This window comes from Rhodnius prolixus, unplaced genomic scaffold (assembly GCF_049639745.1).
Source record: "Rhodnius prolixus isolate KJV_2025 unplaced genomic scaffold, Rpr scaffold_8, whole genome shotgun sequence".
NCBI lineage: Eukaryota > Metazoa > Arthropoda > Insecta > Hemiptera > Reduviidae > Rhodnius > Rhodnius prolixus.
Window position 1 is genome coordinate 32,622,488 of NW_027411593.1, and position 19,463 is coordinate 32,641,950.

Sequence of the window (19,463 nt, forward strand, 5' to 3'; positions counted from 1 at the left end):
CAATAAGCCTCTTGTGGCTGCGGTGCCGAGGGGCGTAGGTCCCGTCCCATCTATTATCTTATCTTAGTGTCTTGAATGAGGTTGTATTAGGTTCAAAGAAATATGAGATCCTGTATTAATGTTGTGTGAGTAGACTCTCAGCTGATTTGAACTTTTAAAAATTAATTAATCTTACCTTTTTGGCGGAAAAAATCTGGATCTTCTCCTCTTCTTGGTATTTCTCGAATTACTTCTCTCCTAAGAGTAGCGGAACAGAGATTTTATGAAGACTTATCCCGTTGGTGAGATTGAGGACTCACATCTCTTCATTTTGCTGAGTGATGGATTATAGGAGATTCCTCAGAATATTTGGGAAGACATAAGGGTGGAGGTGCTAGAGAGCCAGATCCTTTCTTCCCTGCACAATGCGTCCGGCAATCTGTGCTGAAGTAGATTGGCCAAAGAGTGACTGGCTCGGAATCAGAGCCCTAGGAGTAACTAGAGCTTTTGAACTCCTCAGAAATCCTCCTATGGGGCAAGGAATGAGGATAATCCCAATTTCACCTGGATCTAAATAGACCAATAATGAAACAAAAAAAAAGTCCTTTTTAGCTCTTCTCTTAGAATATTTAGTTTGTCTTTGCAGTGTACTTTTCTTGGGCTACATTTCCAATGCCTTAAATATGTAACCTTAGATTAAAAATATTATTTTTTTTAAATACATAAAAATATACAATAAGCCTTAAATGATTTCCTGCTTAGAAAAGGAAAACGTAAGCAGTTAATATAATTTTGCTAATTTCAAAGCTATAAGCCGCTTCACCCCTCAGGGCGGTTCGCAAGTAAAAGTTTAATACCTCCCTTTCCTCTCGTCCACAGCTCGATCCATCTCTTGCCAGCAGTAACTAAATTTAAAATACCTTTTTTGCTACTTCGTTACAAGAGACCTGCAAGGAGTTTAAAGGCTTTCTCATCTAAGCTTCCTAACTTGTATTACATATAAATTGTTTTTTTTTTCTTTTTTTTTTAAAACCCAAATTCTAATTAATTTTTTATTAAAAACAAAATATAACATTTTTATAAAACTTTTTTTTATTTTATTTTTGGGTTAACAGGGTTTGGGGTTTTCGCACTTTTTCTTTTAATATTGGGATTTTACTGTTTACTTATTAATTTTGTTTTTTTGTAGCCCATTCTACATTTAAAGTTATTCCTTTCTCTTTAGGGTTTTGAATTTCAGTTTTCTCGATGTCAAAAAAGTTACGTATCCCTCCAATCATGACCTCTTTTTTGTAAAACATCTTGACAAGCCTGCAGTAGTGTTAGATATCCTTCTGGAGCATTCCTTTGACTGAGTATCTCCCCCCTTGCGAATTGAACCTAGTATTGCCAAAACGGGTCCTCTGGCTTTTGGTGGTATTAAGTCTTTTCCAACTCCCTAATCACAATGCTTACCCTGACTAATCACTCAAGGGGGCTAGCCAAGCATAATCAACAGTTATGATGATGTAGCTTAACATTAAACTCCAAAAATATTACAATATCCTGGTAATATATTTACCGAAACGTTGGTATGAAGAAACAAAATTTGTGTTTGAGTTTATTGATTGACCGCACCTCAGTATTCCCCAAAAATCATCAATTAACAACCGGTCGAAAACCAAAAAATCATCGTTGATAAGACTATTAAAATAAATAGTTCTATCCTGTACTAATATTTACATCCTTTTAAATGAAATAAATTTATTAAATAGAAATATTTTTCTGTAAAAAAAGTACAAGTGATAAATTATTTGAATTTGTAAGTAAGAGATGGAATAGGATAAGATGGGTACAGCAGGAGAAGTGAGATACAGAGCTTATATCCAACCAGCTCACCCTAAACTAAGTGCTACAGATTACCCTACCTAAAGGGCTTGTAGCAGCAACTTAATTGCTTCCAGTGTTACTAAACTTGCCGAGTTTCTAGCCACTGGATAGTATTCTAGTTACTCAACAATTTGAAAAGCAATTAATTCAAGATGAAAACTTTTAATTAATAATCATAATTTTATTTAGAACGTAAATTTAAAAGTTTTTGCCCAAAATTACGTTAAAACAAGGGGTGCCGGGAAATTTAACAGTATATGCGCGTAAAGCAATATATAATCATAAGGTTTTTGTTATATGCAAGGCACTATTTTCAAAAACATGTATACAGAACAGCGTCTTTGTTTTGGGTCTAAGTTTCTTATTTTATGCAGAGCATATTCTTCGTTTCGAACAAAACTTCAGTATTGCTAGAGCATTTTCTTCTTCATTAGGTTTTAAATGTCAAAAGGAAACTTATGACGAACCTATGGCGTAAATAAAATCTTCTATGTGACCACTCTTCAGTCAGTTTAGGAGCTACCGCCTTTCTGTAGCGCCCTAAGATTTGCCAAATAACGTCAAGGCAATGCAATGAAAGATCTTCAACAGTCTTCGGGCGTGACAAAAGAAACTGTTCGACACCAATTATGAATCAGATAATTAGCTGCTTCATCATAACCAGTTCTAGTGTTTAGATTACTGACTCATGTGCAAGAACTATTGGGATGGACATAGTTCACAGAGTGAATAATTGGAGATCAATAAAATGTCCCGTCTAAGTTAAGAAAAACATTATTTGCCTCAAAAAAAGTCTGGCGCTTTCTTCAATAATAAAGATATTATTCACAAAGAATTATTTCAAACTGGTCAACCAAATACTGGTGAGTATTATTCAAAATGTTTTAAAGTAGTTGAAGGCCAGAATTCATTGCATTTATCCAAAACACATTTATAGTTGGTTATCAACAAATAATGACCGTTTGTTGAATTATTCAATGAGTTTGCCAGGTTTAACAAGTTTTCTAAGAGTAACTCTGTGATTTCTCTTCTTTTCCGAAGCTTGAAATGTTAAAAATACTTGTTGAAATTGTTGAAAACTTGTAAAAATGGTTAAAAAGTTGAAAGAAAGTTTGTTTATTTTATCGAACAAAACACCTTTGACGCATGCTTTAGAGGTAATTCTGCAATAAGAACATAAACATGCTTTATTTTAATTATTTAAATCGTTGTAACAAGAATATTGAATGAAAAACACAATCACATGGAATAATAATTTCTTGACTCTATTTCTTTTTACAGGTCTATTCTTATGAGTAATTCCCAAAGTATTTCCTTACTTTAGAAGAATTTTGGAAGTCGTTAGACCATGCCCTATGCTGTAAAGAACAAAAGATTTAAATGGTACAAATACCTAATGCGAAAAGGTTGTATAGATGTAACTACACTAGGATAGTTTCACAAGTTACCGATGGAATCGTCTGACCAGAAGACGCTTTAACCATCAAGGTTATTAACAGGTAATAGCGAAATAAAATTGTTATCTGTGGAATTTTTGAACCAAATGTTGATAGCCCAATGCAAAGCTTATTTTTTATAATTAAAACGAATCTTTTCTATAAATTTCAAATAATTTTTGTTAATTTTGGAAGTTTTGTTACTTTTATTTGTTTTATTAAAAAAAGCAAAAGGAGAAAGGCAAATAATGCTCATAAGAACAATGATTACATATAGAGAAAGAACCTTTTTCTAAAAATAGTAGATGAATCTGAGAATCGATACATCATTTCATTGCCACTCCAGACTTCCTTATGCCCTGTTAATTTTCTCTGCGATGCACTTAAAGGGCGACCAGCCACTTCTTCTAGTCCTCAGAACAATAGACAGTACCGGAAGGAAGAGTTGAAAAGAGATCTCCAGGTTTTTCTTTTTTTTTTTTTGTTATTTCTGTCTCGCTCTTCCAGTTCGTCTTTCTTTTTCTTTTCTTTGTTCTACTTCTTCTGTTCCTTCAGTTTGCTTCCAGCAGCCTCATCTCTCTCTTCACATCACTTCACTTCTCGTACATATAAAGTCAGACAGACACACCTACCTATTCACTAACTAAGAACAATGCCAGCAATTCTAAAAGCTCAGCTCCTTTTTGTAATGGCTTAGACTTCAAATTTATATTCGCAAACGTGCATACTCTATATATCGTACCTAAATCATTAACACTAAGAATCAAGTATTTGCTAAACAACTTTTTTACTCGTTTATCTAGTTTTAATTTAAAAGTGAAGACATCAATAATTTTTAACCAAATTTAAAGATACATTCATTTCTAATTACTCAACATTTTCGATTGGTTAGTATCTGCTTCGTCAATCGAAAGTAGTCAGGTGTTCATAGGCTCCAGGAAGCTGGCAATTGAAATTGGCCATGGAAGATGACTTAGGGCAGAGAGGTCGGCAACCTATTTTAAGTAGAGAGCCATTTCTCCTTAAATAATTTTAATAAATCTTACCAAGAGCCGCAAGGATGATAGTGTAAACAGCTCTGAAGATCATATCATAGCAAATTATTATTTTATGATATTCAATAACATTTAAATGTTTTGTACAGATGTAAAGGAGGATTTGCCCTACTAAATAAAGAAAATTTGGGAATTTTGTCTTTTATAGGAAGAGAGAGAAAAATATTGTCAAATTTGGGTGTTTTTCAAAGTTACACTTTGTCGTGCAGTTTTATTACATTTATTTTTACAGATTACAAAGTAAATAAACAAATAAATAATAACTAAACCTGTGCTTGGATGAAAGTATTTATTATATAATTACGTACTTTATTTTAATATAATTCTATTCGATTTCAAACCTATCGCATTTAAAATTCTTTTTGAAAAAATATCTTTAATAAATGAACTTTTCATTTGTTCCAATATAATTAAAATATACAATATATTTTGGACAGGCTGAAGAGCCTCACAATTTGGATAAAATAAAAGAGCCGCATGCGGCTCGCAAGCTGCGGGTTGTCGACCCTTGACTTAGGGGAACAAAGCCAAAAAAATATCTCTAAGAAAAATTTGTAGAAGTTCTGGAATAATTTACTTCTTTTTTTTGCAAACATTTATTAGATTTATAAGAAGCATAAACTGTAAGGCTAATATAATACTAAAATTGTGAACATATTCGATTATTATGTTCCTATTGTTACATAGATAAACCACATTAACAATAATTGACTTTGCATAATTAATGCGGCCAGTATCATAGAGGTGGTAGGCGAGATGTTGTGAGATAGGTTATTGTACAACAATAAACTGAACGAGGCCTGCGTCTGAAAGCTGTAATTGAACTATGAGGTCGGTATACAACCACCATCGGAACTGTGGTTACTAAATGTGTCTTCCTTGATTGATTTATATTAAAACTTGTATACGTATCATGAATATATATAGCCGACAATGAGCGGTGAAGGGAATTTAATATCTGTAACGAGTGTGCCTTACTTCGCGGTTACTCATTACGTATTATGCCATCATCTTTCTCTAAATTTTGCCAGGGAAATTGTTCATTACACTTACGACACATTATCCTTCTCTTTACCACCATTGGACAAAAACTGGTTTGTGGTATGTGCGATACTATTAACATAAAATAGTCAAGGGTTGTAAGTACCTTGTCAGCGTTTTTTTAAATTGTTACCAGGAATCTAATCACTAGAAAAACGATAAATTGCAAGAAGCTTAATATTGCAAATCAAATTTTAAGTTTGCTCCACCCTTGTTCAAAATTCTCTTCTCCAAAAGCTCTTTCTGTTCCTCATTGGTACTTGCCTGAATCTTCTATCCTACATTCTCAATCACTTCATTACTTTGTGAGAGAATACGTCTCAGGGTTGTTACCATTGTTGTTGACAAGTGTTATGCCACTGAATTCAACCAACCTTTTATCAATAACATACTCTTGATTCCACAGAAATGGTTAATAGCTTTTTTCACTACATCATTGTGCTAAATATTTTCTATAAAACATGAACGCTACCTGTTTCCATTTTGACATAAAAATTGAAAGTATTTCTGCGCAAACGAAGGAAGTAATCTAGAAAAATCAGCTTCCCATATTCACCTGTCTGGCTCCAAAATTCAGTTATAGAATCCAGCGAATATACCAGTTTACATTTTGTATCCCAACTCTCGGACATTAAAAAACGTAAAATTTTCGCCACAACCCAGTTTAGAATAGCATGTTTTTTTGCCAAAGCTGAATTTTCGGTACAAAAAATCAGTGCTGCTAGAGCATTTTCTTCTTCGTTAGGTTTTAAATGTCAAAAGGAAATTTATGACGAACCTATGGCGTGAATAAAAACTTCTATGTGCCCACTCTTCAGTCAGTTTAGGAGCTACCGCCTTTCTGTAGCGCTCTAAGATTTACAAACTAACGTCAAGGCAATAAAATGAAAGATCTTCAACAGTCTTTGGGTGGGACAAAAGAAACTGTTCGACCCAATCAGATAATTCAGATAATTGGCTGTTTCATCATAACCTGCTCCCAAATTGTTCACTGCCAACAAGGAGTTCTAGTGCTTAGATACTGAATGTCATGTGCAAAAACTATTGGGACGGACATAGATCACAGAGTGAATAATTGGAGATCAATAAAACGTCCCTCTAAGTAAAAAAACCAAACATTATTTGGTTCAAAAACGTCTGGCGCTTTCTTCAATAATAAAGATATTATTGACAAAGTATTATTTCAAACTGGACAACCAATTAATGGTGAGTATTATTCAAAATGTTTTAAAGTAGTTGAAGAGCAGAATTCATTGCATTTATCCAATATACACTTATACATCGTTATCAACAAACAATGACCGTTTCTTGAATTATTCAATGAGTTTGCCAGGTTTAACAAGTTTCTAGGTCTAAATCTGTGATTTTTTTTTTTCTCCGAAGCTTGAAATGTTAAAAGTACTTGTTGGAACGAGCGCCTTATCATCCTCCAGAAAGGTGCCTTCATGCTTTTGAAACTATTAAACATCCCAAGTCGATCATTTTCATAAAAAAACCATAAATTTTGTATTTTCGGTTATTATAGTTATTGAATGTATGTTGTAATAAATTCCTCAGCATTCGTAAGACCGTCTGAGCTTCAATACACATGTCGAATTGTGACCATTTAATCAGCATATAATAAGAAAACGAAGTCCATACTCCCTTTTATGCAAATATAATGAATAATAATGTACATAATATTATGAACCGCTTAGAAAGACAAAATAAATTAATAATGGGATGAAAGTTAAAAAAACAAAAAAATACATTTCAATTTCAGACTGCTTGGAAACTAAGCAGTGCTACTTATTTGAAAACTAGGCTTAAATTAATTAAAAAATAAATTTGTATTGCTATAAAATAAATTTATGTTATACATATATAATACATTTATACATAATAATGAAACATAAAAACATTCATTTTATTGCAATGAAAATTTAATTTTTAATCAATTTGAGTTATTTTTTACTGCTGTTTTTCTAAGTCTAAAATTGAAATGTAAATGATTTTTTGTTTCTTCAAATTTCATCACATTATTCATTAATAATTTTTTTTTTTTGGGTTACCAAGCTGTTTTATTAAAGCAATCATTATCCATCAATATTTTCTGAAGTATGTATAAGAAATAGACATAAAAAGTGGATATGTATAGTTGAAATAAATAAAAACCAACCAGACGTTTGGTATATACCAGACTGGAAGGAAACAAACCATCTGTCACCAACAGCAAATCACCTACAAAATGATAACCCCTTAAAAAAAGAGCCTCACACATACTACTCCAAGACCGGAAAAAAAATACCCAGTCATTCATTTCTATCATGGTTTCCTAAGGAGGGTGAGTGGCTAATGAACCTCTTTGCTGGTAAATCTATATATATATTTCCTGTCTTTTGCGAGCTGGGTTGTATTGATTTCAGTATAGTCAACCTCTTTTTTTTTTCTTTTTTAAGCATTTCCACGTATATTTTATCTCTCTCTCTCTCATTTGCACAAATGATTCCAAAAAAAAGAGTAGTTTGAAAGTGGAAATCATAAAGTAGATTAGTTTATTATAACTAAATATCTTAAAGACTTGGAATTTTTGGGAATGTCTTTTAATGAAGTTTTCATCTGTGACACTTTGAACTAATTAATATTTTAATTGAATTTTTTTTTTTATGTGAAGTCTTATTGTTGTGCCTAATTTATTAAGGCAGATTTCTGTTCTGAGTACTTACCGTAAGAAATGAAGATTCTTTAGAAACAACCAGCTCGTTAGAATCAAGTAAACTCAATAGACATCCATACTCTTGGAAAGTGTAATGAGTTTATTTTTGAAAAGAAAATTTACTTAATAATTTTAATAAATAAATTTTAATTGACAATTTAAAAAGCATTATTTAATTTATGAAGAGTGTTAGAAAATAATGTAATAGGAGTTAATCAGAAATTGCTTATGCACAAACTAGACTCGTTCTTCTTTTCCAAATGGAAGACAAATCAAAGTTACTAGAGGAATGATTAAATCTTTGAAAAGATTTCCTTTTAAACTTAAGATATAATATCTTTATTGAATCTATTAATTAGATACATTTCCTTGATTAAAGTAAAACAAAAAATTAAAAAGAGAAAAAATATATTTTACAAATGATGGTAATAACACTACTCTCATTTTAAATATTTTTTAATCACATTTTAAGACAAATCAGAACTTTTTTATTTTTAAATTTAAGTTACGCCAACGTTTAAGGTAGTTTTTACCCAGTTTCTTCTCGGTAAACGGTCAGCTTTCACATGGTGTTCTTTCGTTTTAACAAACATATCCTTCACATGCTGTAGAAGCTGTTGGAAGAAAAATTTCTAACTTCGGCTTATAAGTTAAGCCGTTCAACTGAGTTTCTCTTGAATCTATTAAAAAATATATATTTATTATAAACATATCTAGCTTTAATTAACTGAATGTAGTAAGGTTTTTTTTTTTTTTTTTTGTTTGCCTTAGTATTAAGTTTGGCAGATTAACCAATGTAAATATTAAATTCATGGAGTGTATATAGGCACTGCAGCCTGAAACCTCCTTTGTATAATTTGTATTTTTATTCTATTTTAAACTGTAAATAAACTTTTTCAATTCAATTCAATATTTATTATATCCTTTAACGAAAAATTATATATTTTTTTAAATGTAATATTTCGAAAATTGTACTAAATGATATAGCGTTATTGTTGTCAAAACAATATAACAGAGCAGAATAAAGAGGAATATATATTTATATAGTCATTATTAGTATGGTCATGAACTAACAGGTGGTCTGCTCTTCATCCAAAATATGGCATCACAAGCAGGAACAGAGCGGTACATGAGGAATAGTGAAGTGAGTTGTGGCGCTGGAAGGTCCTAAGTTCTTGGACAGATCCCCTCGTGTATATCCACTTCACAGGAGGTCGCTCCCCACACAACACCTCACTCGCTTCTACACTATGGAGCTCACGCTGAACCATGGCACCATCTTCTCCTGCTATCTTCTCCTGTTAGCGTCGAATAATGTATTAAAATGTTCTCACCACTTCAACGGAATTCACTATAGTAGTTCTTTCAATGTCTCTCTTTCCTTACATAACTTATGGATGGTTCAGCTTTCGCTCTAGTGCGCTTCCATAGAAGAACAACATCTCCACCACTTCAGCTTGCGCCCATTATATAATTTTACTATAAATCATATACTACTATTTCTTCGCTTTTCCTGAAATTTGTTTATCCCTCCGCCAGGAATAGAAGCATTATTAACATAAACAAGAATAACATAGCGCTACAGAAATACATTTTTTCACTGATTAAGTAGCTGTTACATAATGGAAAGAACAAAACTGCAGGCCATTCTGACTCTATGTTTGCTGTTTTCATTATTTCATTCAGTTTGTTGCTGGGAAATATTTCAATACATGCTGTTCATGAGAATAAAGGTGGTAGAAACACAAAAAATCCGTATAAACTGGTTCTTGTTTATTTCATAATCTGATCGATAACTGTCGCCACCCAGGTAATACGTATATTTTTCAATTTCAATTTAAGGATAACCGCAGTTGAGTACAATAATTCTTAAAATGGTTACAGATAGGTTTTAATTACAGAATGCTTTATAATCGCCAAAGTAGCTTCACATTTAATGTTACCAACTTTGCTACAGCTAATCTGTGCCAATGGTTTGCACATTTTCAACTTAAATCTTTCCGAATTTTATGTTTATTTTAATCGCCATTTAATTACCCATAAATCTTGAGAATCTTTATTAACTTTTTACGATTTAAAACCGGTTTCAACTGAAGCGATAAGGTTATAAGGCGTATAGCCAAAAATACTAGAAAATAATATTGAAAAAGTGCAGTTCTATTCTTTCTACAATTTTTTATTTTTCTGCAATAAATACAGAGTAACTAAAATTTAAGAGCAATTTAAATTTGTTGCTCAACAATATAGAATAGGTAAAGAAAAATTAGAAATGGGAAAAGAAATAAAATTTTAGTTAAATCAAAGGGAAGAATCTCACTAAATATAGCTAAGTAATAAATCACTTTGAATCGTGTTTTCCGTTGCATGTCAAAACCCATTGCATGTACCAAATGAATAGGATTTAATTAATATAAAAAAAAAAATCATCAATTTTATATGATCATTCATAAGATATTTTGAATAAACAATTGGTTACTACAAATTCGAAATATTGAATACTATTTATTATATTCTCAACAGTTTCCTCAAGATGGTTGCCATGACCTTAGTGAGTGAATAATTAATGGTAAATAATAAGGTCTGGTGAACTAATTGCTTAGTAATTCGCGGTTGCTCCGTTAATTTCTATCTCGGAAATTAACTTAGGCCACAGGAGTTTAGCAATCAGTGGTTGTAGTAGCTTTGAGCATTCTACTTCAGATGTAACAGGAAGAAGAGAACAACTTGCTAGTATAAATGGGCCGAGTTAGACAGGAATTCTCTTACTCAATCTTCTCTCTTCCCTACCTAGAGATATCTCTTCTCTTTCGTAGTACTCATTCCAAGTAGACACTTTGGTTGGATGAAGTGCACGTTTTACTTGATGCAGAGGAATGGGTTCGGACAAAACTACTAGTTTAGAAGATTCAGAAATGGTGGAAATAGTAAGTTAGATGGGCCGAGACATTTGTCAAGTTACAATTCACACAAAAGGAGGTTTGCTTCGCTACGGCTGACCACAAAACTTTACATATGTGTTTATAAACACGACATGTTGTCGCCCTTCTCACAACATTTCTAATTCCAATGGTGGTTAGCTATAAATCAATCCCAATGCAACCATTTCCTTATTACTGCAAACTATTACTCCACAATAAGGTCTGTTCTCTCTAATTAATTATCTAGTGAGTCTGGAAATCTTAAATTTGAGAGCGAACTAAAAAGGTTCATACAATCCTGAACTCTGAAAATCTTTAAGGCAACTAAATATTAGTAACTTATATTTTCTTTTGCCATCAACGACGTTGCAATCGTGTCAAATGCTGAATAGTGGTGATGGAAGGTAACAAAATTATTTCTTCTGGTGGTGCCTTCCCCTGGACAACGGCCTACAGAAACATTTTAAGAACTTGTCTAGTAGCCAGAAGTTGAGGTTATTCTTATTCTGAGATATGTCCTAAGGTAAACTATTCTCAAAATATATGGGGAAAATTTTTGGGTTTAAGGAAGAAGGGCGCTCAAATGTCAGAGAGGGCAGCAGCCTAGGAGATACCTTACTTCCTGGCGCTGATACCTGACCGAATCCAAGGCGCCAAACGATTTTGGCAGAATGTTGGAGGGTGACTGAATCGAGAACAGACCGGGGAGGCACCAGACTCCTTCTGGAAAAAGTAGCTTCTCCTGACTAATACGAGTTGGCGAGGACTGCCCCCTCAAAGTAGTTTTTTCTAGAACATAAACCTATCTTCGGGTACAAATGGTTAGGCTACAGATAGTTATTATCCCAAACTACTGGCTCCCATTCTTCCTATAACTTCCATAGAGGATCTGTGTGAGATGTTTCATTACCTGGGAATGCTGCAGTTTAGTGAGCTCCCTGGCGCCTACGGGAGGCTCAATAGATTTAAATAAAGGTCATAAAGGGCAGACTACCTCACCATAAAAAAGAAATACCTGCAGTATAAGTATAAGGCACTGAAAATTCAAACCTAAAAGATAAGAAAATCAAATGATAATGATTCAACACTCTGAATGGAAAGCATAAGATATTAATCGCATTTATCAAGCATGTAAGTTATAAAGCAGCAAAAAATGGAAACAGCAAAGGTTATTGCTGATAATAAAAAGCAGACAATGCTCTAGATGATACAGGTTTTTATATTTAAGTCACCTTATTTCCTTGTGTAGGCAAAGAGTAGCACCATCATAAAATCACAGTTCTTTTTTTAGTGGAAAAAAATGAGATGAAAAGACCGTTTGGAATTATGGCCGCAGCGCTACTTGCTACTACAGTACGCGGGGCCTCTTGCTTAGGGTCGTATTTTAAAAAATAATTGACAACAAGCTCTCAGCCAGTTCAATTTTCTATCTCATCTAGCAGCAAATTGAAGTAATGCACTACATCCATAGGGGAGTCGATATGTAGTGGAAATGTATTATCTGCTATACCAGTACGTAAGGTTATAATAAATGTTTCTTTTTTTTATTTTTCTTCATATATATTAAATGTACTAATTTATTATCCGAATTTCTTAACTAAAAATAAATCTAATACCACTCAATTGTAAATATGATTAAGCAGTTCTAAATAACTTTTTGTTGAACGAAAATGTTTTTGACCATTCAGCAACATACCTTGGCATGTGCAAGACAAATATCAGCTGAAAGAGCTCTTAATATCAGGTTAAAATATGATCTACTGAACAAAAACTGCCATTCGAATACATTTTACTCGGTAAAAGATTGTAGCAACTTCATAATTAACCACCTTTGTAGTTTCTACATTACTCCGCACAAAAAACATTTCCTTATCTTTTAGATAAAAACTTTATTTCCATTATATTGTCTCGTAGTAAGATAGGCGCACACTGAATTGTAAATCATTTGATTTCATTGTTTAAATAAATGGGAATAACAGTTAAAAAAGGATACCCTAAATTGTAGAAATGTGCTAGTTGTAATACAATGTTTTTCCATGAAATTTAATATCAAACAGAATGTCTATTCAACGAGTATGTCACATCTCCATTCTAGTGACACTAGCATAAAATTTTCAATATTTCTTCGTGGAATTTCTAGACGGACACATTTCAACTACATATATATTTTAGGAAAACTTGTTCTTTATTTGTTACGACAATTTTTACATTAAAATTAGAACTTTTCTCATAAACTTCATTTAGATTTGACCATGAATTAAATAGTTTTTGGCTGTTAGGATTTTGAGATAATAATAATTTCTTCTTACATTATCATACAGTATTTAATTTTCTATGAACTGGCGTAAAAAACGCCATCCTTCGAGTAGATTCTTGCTGTTGATAGTACTAATATTAATAATACCAGAGAGTATGGATGTGAAAACAAATAATTGTGGAATTTGATAAAGTTAGATTTAGAAAGAAATGGTGCGATATTTACAAATAGGCTACTAACTTACTAGCAAGCGTTTTCAAAGCGGCGGAGGATTTTAAACTATAGAGTTTGTGTTCTGTTGAGGTTTAGTCGTTATGGTCGAATTAAAATGTAACAACTTTGGTAATTACTAATATAATGACTGGATAGATCTCATGTACATGAAGTAGCTAATAATAGTTACCAAAAATTTATAATTAATTTGTGGAATTGTGTCGAAATAATTGTTGCGGGGAAAGACTGTTTTCTGTTGATTAATTCCCTGATATTTATCCCAAATTGTCTCCAACGTACCTCAATTACTTATTCACCAATTCCCTATTTGAGTTTTGTTAATTTATTTAAATAATTGTTAGCAAATTCTACTTTCTGAGTTTTCTTCTTCTGTTACTCATCAGTTCTGTCTAAGGCATTGGATGTACTAGATATTTTATTCAAGACATAATGTTCAGACGAGAAATTAGCATTTCAAAACACGTATTTTGCAAATAGAGTATCTTTTTACATGACATAATCCTCTAAATTTATGTTGATAGCATTGCTATTCTTTGCATTTGCCAAAATCCTTTCACTCGTCTCTTCAAAGCAAAATGTAGGGCAACGTAGTTGCACATTAAAAAGCAATAAACAAAAATAGAAAAAGAATTTCACGCTCAAAAAAAAAAAAAAAATGCAGAATATGAGGCAGTAGAGAACTGAGAATGGGAATTTGGCTAACTAACAAAGAAGGGCATAAAACATTTTATGCGACGCAAGGCTAATAACAGAAGATAGATGATCTTTTTGGTTCTATCAAAAGCACATAAGAAACTGTTACAGAAAGGAAAATAAGTATACATGTGAGATTATGGCAGCATGAACGAGATCCTAATGATTGCAGTCTTGTGGCGATACAGAAAAGATTGTTCCATAGCGGAAAAGAAATTGAATACAGATGAAGCTCAATAATAACTAAAGGCAGTGAGAGTTTTCGACATTAGTGTTTGTCCGAACTTCACTGGAGGCAAACTGTCAAATTGATACTTGATGCTAAGTGGCAGCCGTCAGAGTGCCGTTGGACAGCTGTATGAATAATGTAGGGTTATAACCTCCGCCCGTTTTGTTTGTGTAGTTTATTTATTTCGTTTTTGTATGATGGCTTTTCCACTTGTTTGAGAAAAGAACTCTGTTTTTCATCAAAACTTCACCTATGACCTCTTTCCAACTAATTCAACCACAAAATCTTCACTGAGTTTATTAGGCATAAACTGTTCTTGAATCTACTTGATGTGGTAACGACTTGTTTATGGAATAATCTTAATGGTTAAAAATTTATAACGTTGTTTAACTTTTTCACCAGTCTTTAAAGTTTTATTAACCATAGTTGGCCTTAAAATTCGGTAGATTCACTAAAATAAAACTGTTCAGTTGGGTGCAACTCCAGTAAACTTCATGTTCTTTTTTCAATGTTCTAGAATTTAGCACTTTGGTGAAGAAGAATTCGTGCCCTGAAATTCCTCTCCAAAGTCTAAAGTCTAAGCAAGCATACAGGACAGGAGGAAGTCTTACTCCAACAGATTCCCTGATCACGGTAGAAGAGATTGACTGGTAAAACGCCACATAATCTAATTACATCTAAATTTATGTCCAATTTTTAAATTAGATAATTATGTTTAGAAAGCACATTTCAGATGGATTCATGTTACTTTTCAGGTGTAAGCTATTTAATCTTGCCTTAGAGCTGGAATTTCATATATATTGTTTGTGTAGTTAATTTTTTTTTTTTGTAGGATATCAAAGGAAAGTTTCTTTTTGTATTTTACATATGATTCAACTTCTAAATTCCTTGAGGATTGACTACCGTAGTCAGGTAAAATAATTTTCAATAAATTAAAAACAATATTTAGAGTTTTGATTATATTAATTTTATTGGATCGGTGAAATTAATTCTGAATATAGCTTATCACAAACATATAAATAGTTCGCCACTTTGCTATTCTATGGTGCGGTGTTATAATCTAGTTTAGAGCAGTAGACCTACATCATTCTAAATATCCTATCCAATCTAATAGCTGATACGCCATTGTGCTTATTGTTATGTTCCAACTTTTATTACTCCTAGTTACTGGCGTCGTTCATTAGCGGATTAAAGTTTCTAACTGTTCACTAGTACTGCAATCATCTGCAGTTTTCATTGCACTTTTCATTCCCTTACTATTTGTTTAATTCAATTTTTTTTTTTAATTCTAGTTTCAGATACTCTGACTTTCCGTATTGTGGTAAAGCACTATTTGGCAAAACTTCTGATCTCTATTTGACTATAATTGCATCTAGAAAACATCTGTCTAAATCTTAACTCTTATTATTTTATTTAATATCATTACATGATATTTTAAAATAACTTATCCAATGCCTTTTATTTACAATATGTAGCTTTCTAAATTCTTTTTGATCACTTAGGAGTCAGACATTTCTTAAGTCGATTCATATAAACCACTCGACGTTCCCGGAGGTTAGCGATTCTACTTTCTTTGAACAAAGATGTACGGTTTGTGAATGATCCGATATACGGCCAAAGCAGTTTGACAAATTGCCAACTTCTAGAGCTGAAAACTAAAGCCAAACGCTGTCGCCCCACTTTGAATTCTCTCTGACTACATTAGGTATTTTATAAGTTCTTTTGTCGTTTTTTTGCTTCAACTCTTGCTGTCTGAGATACTCACAATCAGCGAATAAAATGGTATATTCTTCGTTGAACAAAGAGATTTACATATCCGAAGAACGAAGTGGACCTCCAAGAAGCCAACCAATTATCCAGAGGAGAATGGTTAGAGATTCTTGAAGAATTCCATTTGGGACCTTCTGGAAATCACTTATGAGTTAGTTACACAGAGACTATAGAAAATTAATCTCTATTCAACTTGATTCTAAGTAGAACTAATGATGCTGTTACAAAATCATTCTCAATAAAATTTTACGATTACTAAAATGAGTTCTTAATGACTATTGTAATGTAAAATTAACATAATAAATACCTTATAATAAAGATATGCTGACGTCACTAATTGGTGATAAGAAACACTTGGAAATTATCTTAAGCATGTTCTTTTAGTCAGTGTTAGCTGTGCGGTCCTAGTTAACTGTGTGTAATTGTTTTTGAAATTACTTTTTGAATTGTGAAGAAATAATAAAGCTGAGTTTTTAAAATCTGACGGGGAATGAATAGTTCTTCTGTTGGCTTAGAATGTGTGCAATGTAACAGAGATAATATAGTGAAAGGTAATGGAATTTACTTTATTATTATCAGTTCTTCCTTATTATATTTTGTGTAAAAAAGCATCTACTAAAAACTGTAGATTAGCTAAAATACTTATACGAAATAAAGCTAAAGTAACGCATGTTAATAAGCTAGTAACGCCATGCTATTTAAATAAAACAACTCATTATTCAAGTTTATTAATTTGGTTCTTATTTATTATATATATGGTTTTCTAAAAAATAATAACTTTTTTTAAAAATAAATTATCTCCTATACGAGGATTAGATAGTAATCTGGATTACGAAACGAATTTAAATTGGATTTTAATGAATTCCAGCTCAAAAGAAAGATACAATGTTATGTATAGAAAGAGGCTTCATATTGGAAAAGAAGGCCAATAGATTTTACCTTTAAGGAAGGGTACTTTTAAAAAAGTTTTCTACAAAATATAAAAGAAAAGACAGCTTTTTTTTTTGAGAAGAGTCTTTATTAAATGGGACTGCTTAAGTTTTCGGCAATACATTGTTTACGTGATTTGTTTATAACAACTTCAAACACTAAAAAGTAAAAAAGGAAAATGTTTAATAGTTAATTTTTTATTGGGTGGAAAAAATGTCTCGTTTTCAAAAAAATTCTCGAAAATCACACTAGCTGATTTCATTAAACATATCATAGATATTTTTACACATATGTAACTGGTAAATTAAAGATAAGAAAAACATCTGGGAGGTGATAAAAAGAGCTCTGTATTTTGCGCAGAAGGAGGATTTGGAGAATGGTAATGAACTGTATCAATGTTAAAGTTTAAGACACATCACTATCTTTATTATAACAAGTAACAATATTTGTTTTGGGATAATTTTGAACATTTTATTTAGCGTTTTAATTCTTGCAGCATATTCTCAGTTTGTTCAAAATTCTTATCTTTAGTGCCTTGTAGCGATTTGTAAAATTAAACAAGAAAATTAAAGTAATTCAATTTTTTTTTTTTAGCTGGGCTTTAACGTCAAATTAGCAAAAATCTCCTGTGTTACTACAACATATTTAAATATTTTAAACGATTTTTAACAAATAAAAAAGATTTTAACTTTTTATTGAAAGCTGGAAATCACAATTAAAACGAATAGAAATAGAATAGAAACATGGAAAGCTCAGATGAAACATTATAATCTATCCCTTTAGTATTTTTCGAAAAAGTGAGGCAAAGGCTATTTCATCTAACAGTCTTTACTTCCATTTGCCGATCAGAACACAACTAAGAACTTAGTTATTAAAGTAGCAAGATAGATAGTTGATAGAGTGGCGTAGACGTCGTAAATGTGTAATTCAAATTAACGCTAAGATTGTACGTAAAGCTGGGATTACTTGTGAGATTTAATATTTATTACTGCTAAAGTTGTTCACGGTTGTGACACATTGTAAGAATGAAGCAACCTAGAATCTGTAAAAGGTAAATACGATGGGGTACCCAAAAATAACCGGAATTGCGTTGCCGCGCATGGAGCTTATGTAGTACGCATTTCTGCCGCTAGACGTGTATAGCGCAATTCCTTGCCAGTTCAGTCCTGCCTGTGTTGTCTGCCTGGCTTGTTCTGTTCATCTGCAGTGATTGTTTTTACCAGCGCTGTTTTGTTCTTTTTTCGTTTTTTATGATGGCAAGTTTAAGTGAACAACGTGCAGTTCTGAAATTTTGTTTTCTACTCGGCAAAAATGCTGCTGAAAGTGTTTTAATGTTGAAAACAGCTTACAAAGATGACGCTATGGGAAAAACTCAAGTATACGAGTGGTTTACTCGGTTTAAAAATGGCGACATGTCGATTGATGACAAACCTTGTTCTGGACGTCCATCAACTGCCCGAATCGACGAAAATGTTGAAAAAATTCGAGAGCTGGTGTTCACAGACCGTCGACAGACAATGATCAACTGTCAGAGAGTAGTGGGTTATCTTGGAGCTCGGTTCAGCGAATTTTAACGGAAGATTTGGGGATGAAAAGGGTTGCTGCCAAGTTTGTTCCTCGAGTTCTGACTGACAATCAAAAAGAACATCGAGTTGTAACATGTCGTGCTTTGAAACAACAGCTTGAAACTGATCCAGACTTTCTGTCAAAGGTCATTACTGGTGATGAGTCATGGTGCTATGGTTATGACCCAGAAACAAAGCAACAGTCGAGCCAATGGAAGACGTCATCTTCACCCCGACCAAAAAAATGTCAAGTCAAGTCAAACATCAAAACAATGCTGATTTGCTTTTTTGATGCCAAAGGCGTAGTCCATTCAGAGTTTGTCCCCCCAGGTCAGACCGTCAATCAAACCTTGTATTTGGAAGTTTTGAAAAGATTGCGCAATAGTGCTCGCCAAAAAAGACCCGATTTGTGGCAAACAGGAGACTGGTTCTTCCACCACGACAATGCACCTGCACACACAGCCATCTCTGTTACACAGTTTTTGGCTAAAAATGGCATGGTTCCGCTGCCCCACGCACCTTACTCGCCTGACCTGGCTCCGTGCGACTTTTTCTTATTTCCACGCATGAAAAAGGGCATGAAAGGTCACCGATTTGACAACATTGAAGAGGTCAAGAAAAAAACGAAGAAGGAGCTGTCAGCCATTTCTAAAGATGACTACAAAAAATGTTTCGAACAGTGGAAGCACCGGTGGGACAAATGTATTAGTTGTAATGGAGAGTATTTTGAAGGGGATAAGGTTGTTCTGTAAAAAATTTGTAAATAAATAGCTTTTAAAAAATAATTCCGGT

At 32.8% G+C, this 19,463-nt stretch overlaps 1 protein-coding gene across 2 annotated transcripts in view; it reads left to right on the forward strand.

Moving 5' to 3' along the window:
• The first annotated feature begins 16,550 nt into the window (after positions 1-16,550).
• LOC141451222 (polyamine-transporting ATPase 13A3-like) overlaps positions 16,551-19,463 on the forward strand; it is a 268,590-nt gene continuing 265,677 nt past the window's right edge. The window contains exon 1 of one of the 2 annotated variants that reach the window (XM_074122439.1): positions 16,551-16,727. In XM_074122439.1, the coding sequence (XP_073978540.1) occupies positions 16,667-16,727 (61 nt within the window). In that variant the 5' untranslated portion in view covers positions 16,551-16,666. The remainder of the gene's footprint in view (positions 16,728-19,463) is intronic. The other variant, XM_074122435.1, reaches the window with a different exon arrangement.